General features: G+C 34.7%; 1 protein-coding gene across 5 annotated transcripts in view; it reads left to right on the plus strand.

Moving 5' to 3' along the window:
- Positions 1–1,445: 1,445 nt before the first annotated feature.
- iffo2b (intermediate filament family orphan 2b) overlaps positions 1,446–24,962 on the plus strand; it is a 36,117-nt gene continuing 12,600 nt past the window's right edge. For 2 of the 5 annotated variants that reach the window (XM_016518392.1, XM_016518394.1), the window contains exons 1-2: positions 1,450–2,307; positions 23,641–23,701. In XM_016518392.1, coding sequence (XP_016373878.1) covers positions 1,832–2,307; positions 23,641–23,701 — 537 coding nt within the window. In that variant the 5' untranslated portion in view covers positions 1,450–1,831. Of the gene's footprint in view, positions 2,308–23,640; positions 23,702–24,962 lie in introns of all 5 variants that reach the window. The other 3 variants (XM_016518391.1, XM_016518390.1, XM_016518395.1) reach the window with 3 other exon arrangements.

Below are 24,962 nucleotides of genomic sequence, written 5' to 3' on the forward strand. Positions count from 1 at the left end.
AATGAAAGGATTTGTAGCAGACATGACTGCACTCCCAAAAACTTTGATGGACAAAATGGATCAAACCAATGCAAAAATTACACATGATCCTCAGAAATGCTTGGGTGTGTTTTGTGCATATGTGCAGAGCGCTTAAACAGACTTCAAGCCAGGGCAGGTTTAAGGTGTAGATGCTTGTGTAATGTCTGATTCTATTCATCAGTCATTTGGTGAAATGCAAACACTCAAACTCTGTGTTGCCGCAACATGTAAAAGTTATATAATCCTTCCTTACAGTTTTAATTTATGAATTTGCTAATGAGCTTGCTCTCACTTTCACATTTAATGCCCATCATTAATATTAACTGAGGTATGAACCTTTCAACTCTGACCAATGAGTCTGAATTAATCACAGATTTACATTCAGTGAGCTGGTTATGTTTTTGCAATGAGCAAAACTTGAAAATGTGAATTTGTTGCAGTCAGAAAGCAGTGTTACAATATAAATATATAACTCAAATAATTACACGTCTGCTAAATATATAATTGAAAATTATAAATAGATAGATAGATATATAGATAGATAGATAGATAGATAGATAGATAGATCGATAGATAGATATCTTAAATCAAAATAATATATTTATCAATATCAATATAATTAACAATTAAAAGATTAATTATTAAACATGAATAAATATCAATTTTATATATTTAGATAAACAACAAATCATATGTAAAATATTTGTCAATTATTAATAGCTATTTTAAACATTGATAAAGTATAAATTGTATATATTTAGATCAAATATTAAGTCATATATTTTAGCAATATTAATAGGCTATTATTAATAGTTAAATAATTAATTATAAAAATTGATCAAATATCAACATATTTTGTCAAAATAATGTTATTAATAATTAAATAATTAATTATGAAACATTGATCAAATATAAATGGTATATATTTAGATAAAATATAAATTCATATGGGCTATTAATAGTTACATAATTAATAATTCATCGTTAATAAGATATAAATTGTATATATTTAGATAAAAAATCAAATAGTATATTTTATCAATATTAATATAATTAATAATACATTATTTGGCTATACTTAGTTAACACTGAAAACATATAAGTTGCATTTATTTAGATAAAATATTAAATAATATATTTGATCAACCTTTAATAATGAATGCATTCATTGTTAAACATTGATAAAATATCCTGGAGCCTCTTGTATGGTTGTTATTTTTATTTTTATTGATCGGTTAGTAGGCCTAGTTTTAAAGCGCTTGTATGGCAGCGGGTCTTTAAAATCAGATTATAATAATTCACTCTTGCAGTTTGAAGAAATAAAACGTGCTGGAGTTTGTTTGATGGGGCGATGTTGCCATATTCCTGCACTCCCTCCCTCCTGCTTCTCCGCGTCCCGGGGGCGGAGAGTGCGCTGCGGATCTCCCTCTTTGAGGAGTATGAAACTCGATCCCGTCGCGCCGGTAGCGTGCGGTATAAAACAGTAGCGCGAGTCCAGCGGAAGAGACTGTGAGAACAATATCAGTGTGATCGGAGAGTTTGGACTTCACGATCACCGAGATGAGTCGCAGTTCTCCAGATGTCCCGGACTTTCAGAAATGAGCTGACATACAGACCCGTTATTCCTGCTCGTTTCCATGGAGAACATGATGCGTCCTGGAATTATAGACAGATAATGATTGCATTGCTTGTTTCTAATCAATTGATGATACTTAGGGGTTTTTTTACGCATGAGAAGAAGACTGCATGGACACACCAGCTTTGAATTGAAGTCATTAAAGCTCACCGATATCTATTTTTGTATGAAACCATGAGCTCGTTGTTGTTTGGAGAAGGTTTTTTGGGCGGTGTGGTGAGCGGCGCGCCGTCGGACGCGGTTCCCAGAGCGCTGCGCAACGACCTGGGATTCAACATCCATGTTCTCAAGACCCTCAATCTGAGGTTCCGCTGCTTCCTCGCCAAAGTCCATGAGCTGGAGAGAAGGAACAAACTTCTGGAGAGCCAGCTGAAGCAAGCCTCCAGTCAGCCGAGGCACCCGGGCTTCACCTTCACGCGTGAAGTCGCTGTCCAGACGGACTCTCGGGAATCCAGACTTCCAGGCACCATCTGGAGTTTTACGCATATTTTGAGACACGGAGAGCGCGTGAAGACTGTCCAGGGACCCGGGGTCACCTGGACCCATCCGGACGGGGTTGGGGTCCAAATCGACACCATCACCCCAGAACTGAGAGCCTTGTATAACGTTCTGGCCAAAGTCAAACGGGAGCGGGATGAGTACAAGAGAAAGTGAGTAGGCTACTGTTTTATCATGCCTTGATTTGTTCTTCATGCAGTTCTGTAGGCCTGAAAATGAGCCTGGTCAACATTTCTGTGCTGGACTGATTCATTGCAGCAGAATACCTTGGCAGGCGAACAGCAAATATTGAAGGGCCCAGTTTTGCATGCAGCACAGCTGGAAACCGTCCATACAGGCCAAATGAACATTTGAGCTTTTGTGAATGTCGGTGTGCTTGCATGGGAAATGCTTCTTCATTAGCACTTTCATTAAGGATATGCATGATGAAATGCAGGGAAGCAGTGATCACGATTATATAGAGTCACCTCTAAATATACCAATTTTTTCTTGCATTGCTCAGCAGCTGAAGTCCTCCTTCAAATTTTGCAGCTGTCTTCAGAAATACGATAGGAGAAGCTTTTTATCACAGTTGCCCAATGATTAAGTTATTTGTTTCATTCACTTCATTTACTTGGTACAGAATTTTTTTTTCTTTTTTTTCATTATGACATGATTTTCATGACAATATTGCATATTTTACCCCCAAATCTCATTGCTGTAATACAAACAAAATTATTTATGATTAAAAGTATTTATATATCATGCTATTATTTGTGGCACTTCTTTTAATTCATGCTGATTTAAATTAAAATATTTTATTTTATGCTGATTTAAATAAAAACTTATTTGTGCAACAGTATTGTTTAAGATAATAGTACAGTAAAAAAATTACTGTATTACAGTAATGAAAATCATAATTGAAATACATGGAACAGTAAAAGTAAAACTTCAGGATGCAATACAATAATAAGAATGGGATTGAAAAATTTACAGTAGTGAAAGTTTGAGGGTAAAATGTGCTTAATTGTCCTGAAAAACAGTGCTCCATTTAATTTATTAAATGTTTTTGTTTCCTTTGCTAAATATAATTTTCATGATTTTGGACTAGAATGTGACACAGACATGATGACTGATTTCCAGCCTTATGGATCAGTCTTTGTGAATGAGATTTCTTAAGGATGTTGAATGGGTTTATTAATGCATGACTTCTGAATGACTTCAAACACTGAGGCATCAGAGGAGCCGCGTGAATATGTGTGTGTGTGTGTGTGTGTGTGTGTGTGTGTGTGTGATCCAGCTAGCCTTTTGCCCAGACATGTGCTGACTCACTAGTAAATACTGCTTCCTTACCCTTCAGAAAAGCCACAACAATGAGCACAAAATGAAGGCGAGGAAAGAGGAAGCAAGCATGTATATATCACATCCTGGTCATCCTGTGGGTGATTCAGAAGCTCATTTTAACATTGTGGGCCTGTCTTTGTCTGAGATCGCCATCAGTTATGACATCATGACATCACACAGGAACTTCAAATGAGTCTCGGACAAGTTCGGATATGAAATAGGACAATATCTTTGTTTTCTTTGTTAGAATTTCTTTTGTATGGTCTACAGGAAGTTTACCAACCATAAACGAAGTTACTAAATCAAACTTAAGAGAGTCTATATGTATAATAGTCTAGTATAGGCTATAGTGGAAACTATGGAAGCCTGTTTCCGCCACAGGATAAAAGATTTTTTCTCGCATGCAGTTTACATCTCACAATAATGCATTTATATCTCGCAATTCTTTTTCACACAATTCTGATTTTACATCTCACAATTCTGACTCAGAATGCTAAGTTTATGTCTCACAGTTCAGTTTTTTTGTTTGTTTGTTTTTGCCACAGAATAAAAAAAAACAAGTAAAAGGTAATTGCAACTTTATTCTCACAATTCTAACTTTTTCTCGCAATTGCAATTTTATATTTCGCAATCTTGCAATTCTGATTTTTTTCTTAGAATTGTGAGTTTATATCTCACAAATCTACGTTTATATCTCATAATTCTAAGTTCATATCTCACAATTCTATCTTGCAATTCTGAGTTTATATTTTGCAATTCTGAGTTTTTTCTCAGAAAAAGTTTGAATTGTGAGAGAAAATACTAAGTAGTATTAAACCTTGATGCAAAGGTGTGCAATTATGTTTCTAAGCAATTGCAATTGGCAGACATTAAAAAAGACATTAAAATGGGCTAAAAAGCCCATAAATCATTGTTTACACCCTAAATTACACTACTAAAATGTATCCCGATACTCATGTGAACAGTCAAATAATGGCAATAAACTCGAAACATAAATGTAATTGTTAATGCTGTCGGATTGCATGTCCATTATAGCTAATAGCTTCAGTGGCTTCATCTCTATGGCACTCAGATTCATCAGTTTGATCATTCCATTCCATGTTAATTATAGTATTGCATCTAAATAATTGTTCCTTCTAAGTGCAAAATTAGGATATATAATAGCTAACCAGTAGAACACGCTTATTAGCGCATTAGCGCATTAATCGATAACTGTGAATGATGATGCATGATGACAGATGACCATGCATGTGTGCTTTCTGACATATAAGCAGTGTGTGTTGATTTCACCGCCCATGTTCACAGGTTGCTGCATTCATATTGTGCATGTAAGCTTTTCTTCCTGCTGGAGAAATCTGACCCCCACGCTGGTCTTTAGTGCTGACTACAGTTTTTATTGCATGTGAATCACTGGTGTGCATTGCATCACACACATATCATTCACTCATGCGTTTGGAAAGTGCAGTTCCTACATGTCCGTTCGCTTCTATTGGCCCCAACAAATTCTTCACGTTGAAGGCTTAACAAATAATTAATCAGCTTATAATAAAAAGCTTATAATAATTAATCAGCTAATAAATAAAAAGCTATAATTGTCAAACATGTAAAAACCAGCTCAAGATATTCAAAGTTTGGATCTTAATATTTGTATGTATCAAGTATATGTGTATTAACTTTAAATCTAAATGAGTATTTCTTTATATCTAAATGACAATTTTTCTCAGACAATATTGGTGCATGCAGTTATTTTGAATCTTTTTGAAGTTGTAAAACAACGTAATTCAACCTAACCAATCTAACCTAATTCAATTAATTAATTCATTTTAATAATTTTGAAGGTAAAGATGAAATTCATTCATTCATTCATTCATTCATTAAATTAAATAAAACCCAGGAAGTTAAAATGTTTTGTTTTGTTTTATTTTATTTTTTAAATTATGTTTGTAATTTATTATTTTGTAAATTATTTTGTAATTATTTGTGAAACTTACTTGCAATTTCTGAGTGAAAATAGTTTCAACACCAATTTGTTTCAGTGTAATTTGATTCATTAAAGGCATATTATGTAGTTAAATTTGATCATTTAAAAAATGATGACAGATGACCATGCATGTGTGCTTTCTGACATATAAGCAGTGTGTGTTGATTTCACCGCCCATGTTCACAGGTTGCTGCATTCATATTGTGCATGTAAGCTTTTCTTCCTGCTGGAGAAATCTGACCCCCACGCTGGTCTTTAGTGCTGACTACAGTTTTTATTGCATGTGAATCACTGGTGTGCATTGCATCACACACATATCATTCACTCATGCGTTTGGAAAGTGCAGTTCCTACATGTCCGTTCGCTTCTATTGGCCCCAACAAATTCTTCACGTTGAAGGCTTAACAAATAATTAATCAGCTTATAATAAAAAGCTTATAATAATTAATCAGCTAATAAATAAAAAGCTATAATTGTCAAACATGTAAAAACCAGCTCAAGATATTCAAAGTTTGGATCTTAATATTTGTATGTATCAAGTATATGTGTATTAACTTTAAATCTAAATGAGTATTTCTTTATATCTAAATGACAATTTTTCTCAGACAATATTGGTGCATGCAGTTATTTTGAATCTTTTTGAAGTTGTAAAACAACGTAATTCAACCTAACCAACCTAACCTAATTCAATTAATTAATTCATTTTAATAATTTTGAAGGTAAAGATGAAATTCATTCATTCATTCATTCATTCATTCATTAAATTAAATAAAACCCAGGAAGTTAAAATGTTTTGTTTTATTTTATTTTATTTTTTAAATTATGTTTGTAATTTATTATTTTGTAAATTATTTTGTAATTATTTGTGAAACTTACTTGCAATTTCTGAGTGAAAATAGTTTCAACACCAATTTGTTTCAGTGTAATTTGATTCATTAAAGGCATATTATGTAGTTAAATTTGATCATTTAAAAAAAAAATATTTTAATAATTTTACAATTCCAGAGCATCATGTTTGAATACATTGTGGAATTAGTTTCTTTTTATTTATTTTTTATTCTTACTTTAAATAATGATTTTTTAAAATGATTAAATGGTTTTATTTTTAGTTGACTATAATAACCCTACTAGGTTGAATACTTAGTGTTCGGGCTTTGTTCAAATCTAGCTCTAAGTATGAGCTATATTAGTGCTCATATTTATACTTGTCTGCAAGCACTGTTTGTTTTTGCTGAAACATAAGCAAAAAGCATAACAAATTTAATTTCTTGTGCTTGTTGGATGAAATGGTCACAATCTTGCACCATTAAGAAAAATAAGATGTTAGTGTCTTTGCACTGACAGAGTGGTGCGTGAAAATCCATATGCAACGATTAGTCAAAGCCGCTGAGTTTGTGAAGATTATTGATTTCCTAGAAACTTCAAAAATATTGCTCTTCCGCTACTCCACCACTAAAACACAGGTTTCTTTATCATCAGTGCTGCAATGAAGAACTCATTGGGCCTGTTAGAAAGTGAACTGACTGTATTACTGCTGTGGTGTTTGTGGCTTTAACTAGTGTATCTACAGCCGCCTCGCTTCAGTCTGAACAGACAACAGCCTGCTGGAGCGAGAGCACAGATTGATGGTTTTGTGTGTGTGTGTGTGTGTGATAAACTGCAGTCGGGACACTGGTACATGTGTATATGTGTTGATCTATTGCAGTCTGGTGCAACGTTCTGTCACGACTTCTTTAGGAAAACATTCATTAACCTCTTAAAGGGGTCATATTATGTTGCTAAAAAGAACATTATTTTGTGTAAAGTGAGCAGAGGTGGCGGGGTTGAGAATGGCGCGGCCGGCGGATTCAACGAAGGAGGCTTGCGGCAACTACATGTGACGACCCCGGGCTGGACTCTGCTTCGTCCACGGTGAAAGCCGATCCGGCGATCCACAGCGCAAAGTTGTTGTATTTCCTCAGCAACCAGCACGGATCAGCTCTAGGCATGACGAAGCAGATATCGGCCTCTTTTGGAAGACCAAACAAAGTAGTTTCGCTTTTACAACGAAGCACACAGCGTCTTCACGACATGGCTGCAGCAACAACAATACTACAGCGAGCATAAAAGTTACGCCTTCTTTTTTTGTGTGAACATTTGGGCGGCATTATGCAAATCTTCCCACATAGTGATGTAGATATGTGGGGGCGTGTTAGAACGAGCCGTTTTAGGTAGGCGTGGCTGACTCTTAACTTTTATAAAGAATATCTCTTTGGATTTGAGACTTTAGTCTTTGCAACTTTACAGATCTTCTTCATGCACGAAGAGCTTGTAACACTCCAAAGAGAAAGGAAAAATTGAAATCGCATCATATGACCCTTTTAAGAGAGATATAAAGTATGCTGACATGTTGCTCTTACTGTCTCTGCAGTATACAGTATGTACAGTCTTAAGCATGAAATCCCTGATGACCTATACTGCATTTGCTGAAATGTGCAGTATAGATCCACTGCCTGACATACTGTATCCCACAATGCAATGTGTTCGACTTGACCTTCTATTTCCAGTGTGTGAATGAACTGGAAGTGATTACATTTTTAACGCCCTCATTTTTTTTTACTGTTATTTATTTATTTATTTTATTGACCTGCCATTTTTACACAAAATTGAATTTAAAAATGCTGTAAAATCATATTGGTGTTTTTTTTTTTTTTTTTAATCATGATAACTGGGTATATGCACTACCATTCAAAAGTTCGTGGTTAGACTTTTTTTTTTATATTAATACTTTTATTCAGCAAGGACTGATTAAATTGATCAAAAGTGCCATTAAAGACATTATATTGTTACAAAAGATTTCTATTTCAAATGCTGTTCTTTTGACCTTTCTATTCATCAAAGAATCCTGAAAACAACGCATCACCGTTTCCACAAATATATGAAGCAGCACAACTGTTTTCAACATTAATAATAATGAGAAATGTTTCTTGAGCAGCAAAGCAGCATATTAGAATGATTTCTGAAGATCATGTGACACTGAAGACTGGAGTAATGATGCTGAAAATTCAGCTCATAGTGGTAGCCAGTGATGCTGTGACCAGCTTACAAGATCACAAATCTCACCCCAATCACCTTTTTAAAAAAAATGATGAAATCAAACTGAGATCATCTCAGAGAGGCGACCTCCATCAAACCCAGACCTCCAGAAAACGTTCTCCCGCATGAATAATTGAATGGAGGCTGAATTTAGCTTCAGTGCTGTGGATCGATGCTGGAGCCCTGAGGCTGAGGTTTTGGAGACTTTGCTTCCTCCTCTGGTGTTTGAAAAATTGAAACTGTCATTAGCAGAAAGCAGCGAGCAGCTCCTCTTGACTGAAAACCACTACACAACCAATCTGCCTGGTAATTACAAATACTAGTGTTTAGTGGATTGAGGAAATAGAGAGATCTGTCTGTCTGTCTGTCTGTCTATCTATCTATCGTTCTATCTAGCTTTCTATCTATCTATCTATCGTTCTGTCTGTCTGAGCGAGTGTTGTGGAGAGTATCTATGGCAGTATGAGATGTAGTCATGTTTCAGGGATGGTTGGGCAGATTAAAAGAGCATTAATGTTTGACAGACGGCTTCTCATAGTCTTTCAGTCAGTGGTTAGATATCTAGATGTGTGTGTCCTCCTCATGCTGTTGGAATGGGGATGTGGATGACCTGTAGGGTGGGCCGCGCTCTGTTTCATACTCACTGATCTCTGCCAGGCTCACACACATCCATGTCTCACCTGTGATGTGTTGTTTCCTGAGATTTCCTGTGGATTCTCTGTCTATGTGGACTAGAGATGGGCTTTCCAAGGAAATTAGTGAATCTGATCCCATGAATGATTGTTTTACAGTTTTTCTCAATTGCTTTGGCACATTTTTCGAAACAATCTTAACATTCTCTAAACTGTGAGTGCAAATGTCACAACTGTTTGCTGGAACTTCAGAACTTTATTGCATGTCTGCAAAATGTAGTTACTCACCCAAAACCTTTCATTCATGCTTCAAAACCTAGTTATCGTGTCAGTAATTTGGCCAAGGCCACCAAAATATAAAGTATTTTTGTCATCGTGTGAGCCACACTGGTCAAAATGTTTAGTTGTTTTTTCACCATGACAGTCAACCATGGAAATGAAGGTTTTATAAAAAATCTGATATTTGTTGAGAAGAGTCAATAGTACATAGAAAAAAAAAAATTATATGAACTTTTGTATTTATGCAGTACATTTATTTTTGTACGAATGCATTACATATGTGAAATCTTGCTTGTCCAATTACTGTACATTTCATATGTTACCACAAATACTTCTTTTGAATACTTCAAAAATTATTCTTGGTGGACATCCTGTCGCTCTTGTTGGTCAGGCCAAAGATTTTCATCAACATCACATCTGATGTTTTCCATTGCCATGCACCGGGGAAAAAATCTCCTTGAATGCCGCACCCATCCCCTGCAATGATCAGCTGTGATGTCCTCACATGCAGCATTCATGGCATCCAACAGAGACATCTGATCTTGTGGTCTATGATCATATACTTTCCACCTCCATGCTGAAAAAAACTCTTCTATTGGATTTAGGAATGGAGAGTATGGTGGAAGGAACTCCACTGTTATCCTTTCATGTGCAGCATGGAAGCTGACATTATCCCAGACAACAACATAATTAGGCAAATGTGGTCTAACTAAACCTCTTTCTTGTTCTGGAATCAGGTCTCTGTAAAGTGTGTTTAGGAAGGCCAGGAGAAGTTGGGTATTATAGGGCCCAATGTGTGGAATGTGTGCTAACACCATTCTCTGAAATGGCAGCACACATTGTAATATTGGCCCCACGTTGGCCTGGTGTGTCAGTTGTGGCTCGGTGTCCAATGAGATTGCGACCACGTCTCCGGCCTTTGGACAGATTGAACCCGGCCTCGTCCACAAAAACAAGAATGTGGGTTGTTTCATGTCCTTCTAACTCCATGATTCTCTACGAACAACAACATAATTAGGCAAATGTGGTCTAACTAAACCGCTTTCTTGTTCTGGAATCAGGTCTCTGTAAAGTGCGTTTAGGAAGGCCAGGAGAAGTTGGGTATTATAGGGCCCAATGTGTAAAAAAAGTTCATTCGAGAATTGAACCAAAGCAATTGGATATTGCAATATGGATGCATAATTGTAAGATTGCCACAATGACGTGGAGTTCAATCAAGTGTGCATATTACGCAGTGGCTTTGAAAGGGTGGTATCTTGCTGTGTAAAATGTAAAAAAATGGAAATTACGAAAGTTACCGGCCAACTCAGAACTTATAGTAGCATGCATTTATATACAGTATATATATATATATACACACACATATATATATATATATATATATATATATAAAACCATATTTTATATAATATATATATATATATATATATATATTAAACTATATTTTATATATAAAACCATATTTTATGTACATTACCATTCAATCAATTGAGATCAGTATGATTTAAAAATATATATTTTCCAATGTCTTTTCTTTTCACCAAGGCTGCAGAATTTTCAGCATCATTACTCCAGTCTTCAGTGTCACATGATCTTCAGAAATCATTCTAATATACTGATTTGCTGCTCAAGAAACATTTCTGATTATTATCAAAGTTGAAAACAGTTGTGCTGCTTCATATTTATATCTTCATGTGACTGTTTGCAGATACCTGTTTCCTCAAAAATGTCAATTTTATTATTAATTGCAAACCCTGTTTATAATTATATAATTTATAGTTATATTAATATGCATGAGCTGTAACCATATATATAATATATCATGGTCTTCATTAGCTTTTTGCTAAAATGAATCGCTGCTGTTCAAGCATCAAAGCAGTTGCGTTTGCATTAGTCGAATAGGGCTTTCCAGACCCTAGACAAAGTCCAGCATCCTGGCACTTTAGTTCAAAGCCTTTTGCTGAATTCTGGGTGATTTACTGTAAAGATCTATTTGTGAGCTTTAATGCATTATCAACCTTTAACAATTCCACTTCTATAAAGAGAATTCGTTATTAGCCCTGTTACTCTTGCATTGATGACCGTTTTTTGGCACAATTGAGAAACTGTGGGTCAACTAAAGGATAACGTCGCCTTGTATTTTGGGTGTTGCTAAAGCTAACAAAACAAACCCTTTACACCTATGTTATATCACAATGAGTCCTAACAAGCCTTGTAACTTTTGGAACAAAGCCCTTTGAATGTTTTTCCGCCTATGATGAGGAGTGGTTTTGCGATGAATAATAGCGCCCCGAGCGTTGGCAATGCAAGTTATCACACAGGAGTGACTTGTATAACTGTTCTTGGCTACACTAACAAACTATTAGCTCAATTAAGTGTTCTTTCTGGAGAAAGTTTCATAGGACTTAACATGCAAAGTATTTTGTGGCCACACCTTGCTTATGTTGAAGCCGTTGAGGTGTATTATGGATGGGAAACGTGACAGAGAAGGAGTTGCTGGTCAGGCGGCCGTATGAGACAATGAGTTTGTTTAGCGGGAGATCCCGACACATTCCTGAACACGCTGGGTGTGGTGAGGCCCCTAGGGGTGGTTTGTGTGACCCAGAGCAGAATTTATGTTGTTAATTGCTGAAAATATTATCCAGATAATTTTCCCGATCCACTCCGTGAACTCGTGAAGGCGCGCGCGCATCATTCAAACACACCTCACCAGAAACACGGCATGTCGCAATCTGAGACGAATGCAGGCGAGAGCCAATGAGCGTTTGATTATCTTGCCGTAAAACCTGTCGTTTGAAGCGACAACATTTGAATTTGTAAAGAGCGCATCAGTCAGCACGGCCTTTGCTGCACACAAAGAGAAGAAGATCGCCAAAAAAAGGCTTGGATTTGGGTCTGTTCCTCGCAGTCGTATGGATTCTTCAGTATTATACGTTTTAGTGCCTGTAAAAACGCAAGTAAATGTACGTTTTATAGAACCACATTTTACGTAAAATGCATACAAATCATCATGAGATCACGTTGGACTCTGGGGGTGGTAACAAAATAAACTAAAATATCCTTAAAATAAAAAATTATATATATATATATATACAGTGGGTACGGAAAGTATTCAGATGTACATTAATGAGGAAAAAAAATTAACTTAAATGATTTTAGCAAATGGCTGCAATATAACAAAGAGTGAAAAATTTAAGGGGGTCTGAATACTTTCCGTACCCACTGTATATATATATTTATAAGTGATCAAAAAAGTTATAAATTTTCTTTTTATGTAAAAAATTTACATATTATTGGACCTATATATATATATATATAAAACATAAAGGTTCAATAATATGTAAATTTTTTTACATGAAAAGAAAATGTATCACTGTGACACATGAGAAATACAACAGCATCTTCTCCTAATAATATCATGAATATATATACATATACATATACATATAGGTAACAAAAATAAGTGTTTTTTTAATAAATATCTATCTACGCTGTAAAAAAAAATTCTGTAGTTTTTACACAATTATTTAGGCAGCTGTGGTTGCCAGAATAATTTTTTTTTAAATACAGAAAAACTGTAAACACATTTACGGCCAAAAACTGTAAATTTTACAGTATAAAACTGATTTACAAACAAGAACATTTGAATGTAAACCAGTAAATTCAACAACGCACACTGCTATTAAAATCTGTTTTGTACCTTTAACATACTGACAACCACCATAATAATGCAGGTGGTAAAAGAGAAAGCCACATAAAGAATCAAAGCTCATCACAGAAGATGTAACATAAAGCCCAAATATACATAACTAATAACAAAAACTATTAAAAAAACATGATTATTTAAACAAAATACTTTCAAATGTGTAGTGTCATGCAGGGAATTCTGGGAATATCAGTTTACAGTTTTTGACTGTAAATTATACATTGATTTGTTCGTTTTTACTTCTAAAAACTACAATAAACAGCATTTTACTGTAAAATTACATGAAATGTCTGGTTAGATCTTTTACAGTTTTCCCCTGTATATAGTACGGGAACTTAATGTTAACCTATTTTTAAAAAATTCCTTAGCGTTTTTACAAAATTTTACAGTTAAAATTACACTTATTTTTTACAGTGTATGAAATATATATTACAACAGCCAGGCCCAACAATATGCAAAATTTGTAACAAAATTGTTTACTTTGTAACACATGAATTTGTGCAAACATAGAGTAACATTTTCCCAATATCAACCAGGTTGATATTTATTTATCTATATAAATATTAATATCCTAAGAATGCATGATTATTTGGTTAGTTGCATGTAGCATTGTTTTCTCTGCTATCAGAACAAACCTGTGAGCCATTGTGACAGTACAAATAAACAAAAAAGTTAAAAAATAAATATTAAAATATATTAATATTACAATATATTAATATTAAAACCAATAGGCCTGACATTATGCAAAATTGGTAACATAAAAAAATTAATCACTTTGACATACAAGTTTGTGCAAAAATACAGCAGCATTTTTTCCTTTCCTTTAAGCTTATTTATATTTATCTGTATTTGTAATTATATCCAAACTATGATTTTTGCTTAGTCGGTTTTCCCTGCCATCAGAACGAAGCTGTGACCCATTTTAGACTCTTAGAAATCATCACATCCCAGCTGCTCAGATGCTTTATGACTGTGTTAGTTGTTGTATTAAATGTCCACACCTGTTTCACGCATGTCTGCATACCTAGTTTTCATCTCTAAATCCACACGTGAGCTGTTTTCATGTCACATTTTTGCATCACACCCTAGTTTTTGGACTGAGCTTGTGTTAGGCGTCTTCTAGTGAATGAAACGGCACCCAAAGCTCTCTCAAGGCTTTTTGTTTTGCAGTGAACCCTGGGTTCATGTCTTTTTAAATCCCTTGTCAATAAAACCATAAGCCACAAGATATCCTTAGTAAGTTATTTTGTCTCAGCTGTTGTTAAGAACAATGCAAACCACCCTAAAACCTGTTATGCACAGTTTTGAAGGACTTAAAGGGACAGTTCACCCAAAAATGAAAGTTCTGTCATCATTTACTCGCCCTCATGTCGTTCCAAACCTGTATGAGTTTCTTTCTTCTGTTGGACACAAAAGAAGCTATTTTGAAGAATGTTGGTAACCAAACAGTTGCTGGTAGCCATTGACCCCCAGGGTATTTTTTCCATGCTATGGAAGTCAGTGGCCACCAGGTTACCATCATTCTTCAAAATAGCTTATTTTGTGTTCAGCTGAAAGAAATGAATACAGCAACAATATATTTTACTGCAATTTGAGAAGCACACAGATTATTAGCAGTATCTGTGAATGGAGTTTTCACAGGTCAGAAATGATGTTGTCGTGTTAACAGTAACTGTCTTTAAATCTAATCCACATTTCATAAGCAGTTCGCTAGGGTGCTTCAGAGCCGGGTCTGTCCTCTGTGTGGCTTTCGGTCAGCCGTTACTGATACGCTCACAGATCATTTTGAGGTGTAGGTTATTTTCTCTCACTCTATTTGCAGTGCTGTATTCATGACGTCTGATCTGCTTCTGCAGGAGGAGGAGAGGCCTCATGGAAATCAGCTGATTCATGTATTCATTCAGTCCTATATATATATACTGAAAGTACTGAATGTTGTCCAATATGCTTTCTAGAATGAGAAAGTATCTTATGCTTATATCAAGCTTGCTGGTCCCAAGAGAAAGAGAGAATAAGGTCTTCAACATGTCTTGCCTCAACATTCTGTCAACATTCTGAAAGTATACAAACATAGGTGCATTGCATTGATTGAAATGAGTTGCAGTTGTAGTTTCTGTTAAAATATGTTTGTGTTGCATGTTTTTTTAGCAATAGGTCATGTAGATTGAGTCCTGAAGCGAGTTGATTAGGTTTAGGGCTGCAACAAACGATTATTATGACAATCGATTAATCTAACTATTATTAGAACGATTAATCGGCTGACTGTCACTTATTTCTCTGATTAATCAGTAGGCTTTGAATGATTATTCAGCTTTTGCAGTTCGTTAGTTGCAGTTATACATATTCTATACATATTCATATATCGGCTTTATAGCCGAAAGCCAAGTTGTAATTCTAGCTGAAAGCGACACTGATGCTGTTTTTTTTCCTGTTTGATACTGTAAAGCTACTTGCTTTAAAGCAGTTTATTGCATAAAGTGTTATATAAATAAACGTGACATGACTTTACTGGAGTGCCGATTGCAGAGCTTGTGCAGAACATATCCACATCGCTATGATCAGATGCTTTCTTAACCGCAGCTTTCTAATTGTTGTCATGTTTGTTGTGTGTTTATTTTGTCATTGAGAGTAAAGCATGCAGCATATATTTCTATATTCATCTAAACGCCACTCTCAGCAGCGTCGGGATGTTCACTAACAGTAAACCTCTGCTTGCGTATATAGGACTGCTTTTTACCTCTAACCGAAGAATGGAAAAGAACTTCGTTTTGAGTATATCATGACAGCATTTTTTGCTTGTGGTTTATCAAACTTTTTCCCACACTCTACTGGTTTGGCTTCATTTGCGCGTCTCCTAAGCGTATCTTCTTCTATTGGATTGCAGGCCCTTGCATTATGTCATATGAGATCAAACGACTAATCGACAACAAAAATATTGGTCGACAATTTTTTTATTGTCGACGTTGTCAATAATTTCGATTAATCATTTTAGCCCTAGTTAGGTTGAGTGAAAAAGAATGTGCAGTATTCAATTCAATGAAAAGTTGAAAGAACTGAAAACTGTTTTGTATTCTGCACAATTATGTAAGTGTTCTTTGGTTTTGCAACTGAATTTCCCTTTTTAATAACTTGAAATTATTATTTGGAAGCACTTCAAGGAACATGTTTGTGGCAGCCAGGGGATTCTTGAGGTTTCTGCTTTCTGCCTCGACCTGCTCATGTGTTCATAACTTTTTTAACAGGTCTTATGCAAATAATTATTGTGCTTGTTAAGGCAAGCTGCACAGTTACAATCGATCATGTTATTAAACTTTGGCATGTAACTCAGACTTGTATGAAACCTCAAGTCATGTGGCTTGTTTTTACAAATTTTCACCCAGCTGATGATGAAAATACGACACAACCATCTAGCAACCATCCAAAACACACTTATAACCATCTAGCAATGCCCTAGCAACCATCCAGAACATCTTAGCAACCACATAGCAGTGCCAAAACTCAATGTCTTTCATGCAAGAAAGAAAGTCTGACTATTTCTGCCATAGAAGGAGTAGTTTGCTAGTGTGCGCTTCTGAATTCAGCAGCAGAAACTCAAAGGTCTTCACTACAACCTGACAAAATAAAAGTTTGGTTTAACATACGTTAACATACTTAACCTGAACAGTAGAATGTACATCTCAAAGTAATAATAATAATAATACAGCTTATTAAAACATTATTTTTAAAGGAATATCACATAATATGACATATTTATTTTGTATTTTTAATTTAAACAACAAACCCCTGTTAAAGGAATTGTTTAAAAATGTAATTAGTTTTTAACAGATTAATTCAGTGGTTTGCAGATTAATGCATTCATTTGATTACCACAAATTTTGACAATAAATCTGTATTAAATAATAAAATACTGAATGCAGAAAAATGAATACAGAGAATGTCAACAAAAAAAAAAGATGCACACTTCATAGGACATTATTGTTCATTATTGTTCTACAAACTTGAAATTGTTTCATGAATTCTTGAAGTTTTATGAATTCAGTTGATTAGACATCATTTCTGATTATTACAATTTAACTAAACTATTAAAATGGAATCCAGAAAAAGAAAAAAAGAAAACAGAATTTCTGAAAATAAATAAATGAACACATTTCATAGGGCACTATTATTGTTAAAAATGTAATAAATTATTAAATTAAGTTGTATAAATTAAAATGATTACATCTTTTTGATTATAAAAATTTAATTAAAACATTAAAATAGAATCCAGAAAAATTACAACGGAAAACATGGAATTTATGGAAGTAATCAAACAGATTTTATAGTGCCTCTCTCTCTCTCTTGCACATCTCTTCTGGAGGACAGTATAATCAGTGTGAAATATTTGCTCACAACATGCAGTAAACCCACATGGTGAAGACATCGGAGGCTGTCACGAAGGGACCAGTGAACGCGCCGGGGAAAGAGTATTAGCGATAAATCATGGCATGTGAACGTGTGTGTGATTTATGAGTTTGATTAGGCTGCTGTGAATGAGCGCAGAAGGATCTGTTCTGTCCTCTGCATCTCAGGTTAATCATACAGACACTGAACTCACAAACAAACACATCGCTGATTTCCTGCATTGGCTTGCGCTTTTATTTCTGCACATGCAGCAGTATTTCAGCTGAGATGGATCACTGGTCAACACACGTTTGAATAAATTGAGATGAGTAGAATCATTTGTGTCACAGAAAAGAATGTCAGGGAACAGGTTGCTCTCTTTTAAGTGTTTAAAGGGGTCATATGATGCTTTTTTAAAGATCATTATTTTGTGTATTTGGTGTAACAGAATATGTTGACATGCTTTAATGTTCAAAAAACACATTATTTTTCAAATACTGTACATTATCTGAACATGCTGTGTAAGACCCTTAACTAACAGCTTTTAGAGCCACGAGACCTCTGTAGATGCAAACAGCTGGCCATAAACATTTTACCTCCCATATACAAGACATTAGCATATGCCTCTGTCATATTTGCATATATAGGAAGAAGTAAGTCCTCCTGGGAAGTTAATGTTTATGGGTTTGGCAATTGCATTTTCCTCCTCTATTTTCACTTCCCAGCTTTATAGAGCCAAACTAAAGAAAAAAGAGGCAAATTATGTGTAATTTGACATTTTTGAGCCGCCATAGGAATGTAGCTTGGTCACATGAGTCTGTCTCCTCATGAACTGGCGAAATGAGTCGTATTTTCTGGGAAATTCTAACACTATTCTTCATAAACAGTACACAAAATGCATGCAAAATAAAAAGTCATAAATTAGTGACTGACAATCTCCAAAAACGCTCAAAAATAAATAAAGGCCTAATTTTACTGTAATAATAATAATATATTTTAATCTTGTTCATATTTTTGACTGAATAAATTTTTCACTATGAACAGATTTATTCTGATTCTAAGCATAATAATAAATGCATTTTGAAAATATGATTATTAAAATAAAATCAAATAGATGCAACTAGTTATTAAAAAACTATGCCATGATTTTTCTCAGTACCAAAATCATACCTGTTTCATTTATTTATGACTGACAAATATGCATCACATTAAGTTTATTTATTTGTTTATGTTAAAATGCATAAATATTCAATCTTATCCCTAAATATTTTTTGAGAGAGCTGTGAGATTAATTGAGGAGTTTTTGTGACACTGAATCATTTGTGACCCTGGACCACAAAACCAGTCATAAGGGTCAATTTTTCGAATTTGAGATTTATACATCATCATAAATAAGCTTTCCATTGATGTATGGTTTGTTAGGATAGGACAATAATCTGAGTATCTGAGGGTGCAAAAAAATCTAAATATTGAGAAAATCGCCTTTAAAGTTGTCCAAATGAAGTTCTTTGCAATGCATATTACTAATCAAATATTAAGTTTTAATATATTTACAGTAGGAAATTTACAAAATATATTCATGGAACATGATCTTTACTTAATATCCTAATGATTTTTGGCATAAAAGAAAAATCAATAATTTTGACCCATACAAAGTATTTTTGCCTATTGCTACAAATATACCCCAGCGATTTAAGGCTGGTTTTGTGCTCCAGGGTCACATTTGTGCAGTGCATATTGGGACTCGTTTATAATGCATGTGGTCATAAGTAGCCAAATATCTGTGCACTGACTTTCTCATCTGTTGCTGTCTGTCCTTGTACAGTCTATATTAGCCTCTCAAACAATCAGGAAACCGGTCCAGCTGTCCTTATGGGGTTTGGGAGTGAACTAGTCCTCTTGTTGTCATTCCTGAGATTAGGTTCAGTGTTTACTGGATTAAAACCACTCCTCACTAGTTGTTCTGGAGAACTGAAAGTGATTCTTCTTTACCAATGGGAAGGAACACATTGTGTTTTTAAATAGCCTATACTATAGTTCACACAAACGCCTGCCAAAAGCTTGACTTGCTTCTTGCTACTGCTGCATTTTTGGTCCATGGTCAGAAGCATAGACTGTACGATTTAAACGTAGACTACCATTCTGTAAGATTTTTTAATGTTTTTAAAATATGTTACTTATGCTTAATAAAGGCTGCATTTATTTGATCAAATACACTAAAAACAATAATATTGTGAAATATTGTTATCATTTAAAATAAGTTTTTCTGTGTACATTTTAAATGTAATTTATTCCTGTAATTCAAAGCTGAATTTTCAGCATCATTACTCCAGTCTTCAGTGTCACATGATCCTTCAGAAATCATTCTAATATACTGATTTGCTGTTCAAGAAACATTTCTGATTATTATCAATGTTGAAAACAGTTCAGCTACTTAATATTTTTGTGGAAACTGTGATATTGTTTTCAGGATTCTTTGATGAACATTTAATGCCTCCTTCCATGCTAACAGACATGGACTAAAAGCCACAAAACTCTAATTTTGGAAATTAAATATCTCATATGATGAATAATACCTTGATCCTGATGGCAGACTATTTTTGCAGCTGCAACACTGCAGTTTCTGTCCACGAGGGAAAAAAATAAAGCTTCATATAAATGTAAACTGAATACTGATGCATATCATATATCTAAAATCTGATCTGCATGCCTTTTGATATCTGTTAAACATAATTATTATGTAGAAATATGAAAATGCTGTTTTCATATTTTGAAATATTCCTGAGCTTAATTATGTATTCCAATGACAGTAAGACTCTCTTTACCATATACAAAGGTCCAGACTGTCCACTGTGATCAGATTGTGTCCTTCTGTCCTCTGCATCACTGCTAACGCCACCCTGCATCCAGCAGGAAGTGATGCGCTGTGCTATGCTGTGACTGGCTGGTGTGGCTGATGAACTCCAGTGACCTGCAGAGCTCTGCAGCAGCAGCAGTGTGATCCACACACCAGCAATATACAAAGGTCCAGACTGTCCACTGTGATCAGATTGTGTCCTTCTGTCCTCTGCATCACTGCTAACGCCACCCTGCATCCAGCAGGAAGTGATGCGCTGTGCTATGCTGTGACTGGCTGGTGTGGCTGATGAACTCCAGTGACCTGCAGAGCTCTGCAGCAGCAACAGTGTGATCCACACACCAGCACTTTAGGAAGAGCGTTCAATCAGCATCAGTCCAGACACAGACAGAGAGAGAGAGAGAATACAGTGACCAGCAGCAGCTTCACATATCTGACTGTACGGAAGGTTAGCAGGTTACTGGGTTACAATAGATAGATAGATGAATGGATGGATGAACGAATGGATAGAACAATACATAGATAGATAGATAGATAGATAGATAGATATGACTATAGTGTTTGTAGTTTGCAGCAGTGAACGTCTGTGATCTTTTCAGGAGACAAACACTGTGTGTTTTTCTCATTTTTCAGAGGTTTCCTTGGTTTTAAGTGTGTGTTTTCTGCCATAGTTTCTGTGGCAACAGGAAAGCAAAGGTCTGCGGCGTGTTTTGTGATGGATGTGTGATTCGCTGAAGTGTCTTTTATGTGTGTTTGAGAGCGCACGTGTGTCTGTGTGTGTGTATCTTAAGGGAAAGTTTCCACTTCACTCACTTGAGATCCTCAAGTGCCCTAATTAGTATGCTGACATCACATGGCTGTGCGTCCTTTATAGACCCGTGTCTCATTCAGCAGCACTGCGGTGTGAGTGTGTACTGTTTACCACACCGTAGTAATGGTGAAGCGGCTCAGAGCCAGCAGTAAATGTGATCGAGTGCTTCATCTGCTCAATGCACTATTTTAGTGGTGGTCTCAAGCGTTGCCATAGCAACAGGGAGTGATGCCTCAGAAATGACTTGATTGTCTGTAGAAAGATTCCCTCCGGCACACAGAGCTGTTCTGCAATTCTGTTTACACGTTTGATTATCTGTCTCTTTACAGCTGTCAGTCATAGTTTGCAGGCTTTAAGCAACAGATGTACATATTTAAGTAATGGTTCATGTGCTTTCAGAAGCATTTCTCTGGGTTGTGGTTTGTCATTTCCTGATTTTAATTTACTTTACAGGTTACTGTAAACCAAACAGAGACCACAGAATACACAATAACCTAACCTTGTTATATAGTGATTTATAATAAATTTTATTTAATAATAATAATAATAATAATAATAATTATTATTATTATATAAGCCAATCACAGTATGTTTTTGAAAGTAGTGTCTTATGCATCTGCACTAAATAAAATTATTCAAAGTATAAAAGTTTCTTCTAGGTATAAAATGTCTTAAAAATAAATGCTACTGACCCCAAGTAAAATAATATATGGAAGGCATGTTTCCGCCACTTAATACAAGATAAAAAAGGTAGCTAATTGCAACGTTTTATCTCACAATTGACACTATTTTTTTTGTGAGATATGAACTCCTAATTCTGACTTTTGAGATAAAAAAGTCACAATTTTTGCGAGATATAAACTTACAATTCTGACTTTATAACACAAAATTGCTGAGAAAAAAGAATTGTAAGATAAAAAGTTACAATATATTTTTTATTCAGTGGCAGAAACAAGCTTCCATAATAATATCCTTATTATTTATTAAATGAAATAATATTATTAATTCATTATTTATTTATATATATATATATATATATATATTAAATAGAATAGAATAGAATAGAATAGAATTTAAATATAATTTAATTTAACAAATTCCTAATGGCGTCACATAAGGATAAGTAAATTTTTTGCTGTATTTCAGGTGATGATCTGTAACATGAATTAGTTGATATCTATAAAGAATCAATCCCATAAGTCTACCCTTTGGTCTGGTTGTGCTGGTTTTCCTCTGTCTGTCAGAGCGCAGTATTGGGTTACAGATCTGGCCCGTCCCAGACACCTTGGGGTGGGCACACAGACCACAGACGCCAGCGGAGCACAGCCGAGGGTTTACCGGAGGATTCCTGAGCTCAACGATCAATGAGACCAAAAGAGAACAGATGAGCCTTTGTCCGCATATGAACACAACGTGAACCATCTGCATAGCTATAATCGAGCAGGACTGCTTTATGTTAATTTACACTGTGAGCTGAATAATGACACTGTTGTCTTTTTAGAGCTGAAGTTTGCACCATTGATTCTGTTATTTTCTTGTTTATTAATGTGAAGCACCTTTGAAACAATCTGTTTTGTATAAAGCGCTAAAGAAATAAAGGTGACTTCTTGAGTTGATCCAAATAAGTTAAGACTTTAATCTAGCTTTCTAATAAACCTGGCATTGTATACTACAAATGTTGTTGGCTGTTGTGATAAAAGCATCTGTTAAATGTATAAATATAAATGAATCAAAATGATAATTGATTGATTAAACTTAAAAGGTGATGCATCCAGTCAGATTGGTTAATCTTTTAAAAAATGATTTATTGCCTTGAGTCATTTGTTTTAATGCAAGCGTTAACTCTCAAACATTGAATAAATAAATAAATGCCACAATTTTAAATATTCAGTATGCTAAATATATGTTGTAAGCAGTGTTTTGAAAGTGAAATATTATGATATATTTACTTTCAACTTTCATATGCCAAAATATATTTCAGAAATATCAAAATTTACGTTTAGGAATAACCTATTGGAGGATGTGTTATATGTTCACCTGTGTTATAGACAAGTTCTTCTTCAAATGTGACATGTGAATGTATTTTCTTGGGTTTAAATATATGGAGGGCAATAATAATAATAATAATGCTTTTAAAAAAATTTCAAAAAATATACAAAAAATGGCCACAAATATATTGGTATATTTAAAAATATATTTGAAAATATATATTTTTTGCTGTTTGGGACATAATGGAAATCTGTTGCACTGATATCAGATGAAGTTGCTTTCATTTGTGTAAGTATTTAATTCATTGGATTCTCCACCAAAGGAGGCTTTGATGCTGTTGCCACAACAGCAAAGTTGTCATTTTATAACATAACTGTGCACCGTTACCATGATATAAAATGACTCATAGTGTGATGGTCAGACTCACCAGAGGTGTGTCCTGTGTGTTGCAGATGGGAGGAGGAGCTGTCGAGAAGAGAACAGATGGAGTCGATGGTGCAGACGCTGCAGGAGGTGAGCTCACCTGCGCTCCAGCCGTCTAGACTCTCTCAATGTGATACTAATTACATTTGCCATTTATGTGATGTGGGTTTCTCACTTGACGACAGCTGAAACCTATGACAAGAGTGTCCACATCCAGATCCATGATGCTGGAGAACATACTGACATTATACAGTTAAAGGGGTCGTATTCAACATGTTTGTTGCCCAAATGCAAATACAAAGCACAAATAAGATCTTCTCAAGCGTTTCTCCTATTCACAATAAATGGAGACTTTTCAGGACGTATCATTTTTCCAGTATGGCAAAAATATTTTTTTTTCTGATCAAAATATATGTGGAATGTATAGTTAAAGGGATAGTTCACCTGAAAATGAAAATTCTGTCATCATTTACTCACCCTCATGTTGTTCCAAACCTTTATGTGTTAAACACGAAAAGATGTTTTGAAGAATGTTGGTAACCCAACAGTTTCTGGTCCCCATTGACTTCCATAGTATGGAAATAAATATTATGGAAGTCGATGGCTACCGTCAACTGTTTGGTTACCAACATTCTTCAGAAAAATCGTCTTTTGTGTTCAGCAAAAGAAAGAAACTCACACAGGTTTGGAACGACGTGAGGGTGAACATTTTTGGGTGAACTGTCCCTTTAAGAAAATATATTTTCCAAATGTAAAATATATTTCGTTTAAACCTTTAAATGCCAAAATACATTTCCAATCTGAAAATAAATTTGATGCACAATGTATTTTTTTTGTGTATTTTTGACTATATATATATTTACATTTAAAAATATATATATATAAAATGGACAGAAAATATATTGAAAAATATAAGAAAATATACTTCATGCGGCAAGAAAATAAATTTCCAATCTTAAAATACATTTTAAAATGTACTTAATACGTACTTAAAATACATAGAAAATATCTGAGGAAATATATTTAAAAATATACTTCAGAGGAGAGGAAAAACATTTAAAACCATTTCTAGTCTTAAAATAAATTTTGGGTGAATGCAAAATGTATTTGTAAAAACAATATACATATATTTACATTAAATACATTAGAAAATATTAGAAAACATACTTGAAAGATACATACAAATCAGAGATTTGAGAGAAGTTAAAGTTTAAATAATAAGCAACCACCCAGAATATCCTAAACCGCTTATGATCAAATTAAATCTGGTGTTCCTTGAAATGACCCCTATGTGAGTGTGTGCATGCCATCCTGCTAAAATACATGATGAGTAACTTCTCACACATGTGAT

The sequence above is a fragment of the Sinocyclocheilus rhinocerous genome, unplaced genomic scaffold (assembly GCF_001515625.1).
Source record: "Sinocyclocheilus rhinocerous isolate Xijiao unplaced genomic scaffold, SAMN03320098_v1.1 scaffold147, whole genome shotgun sequence".
NCBI classification, from domain to species: domain Eukaryota; kingdom Metazoa; phylum Chordata; class Actinopteri; order Cypriniformes; family Cyprinidae; genus Sinocyclocheilus; species Sinocyclocheilus rhinocerous.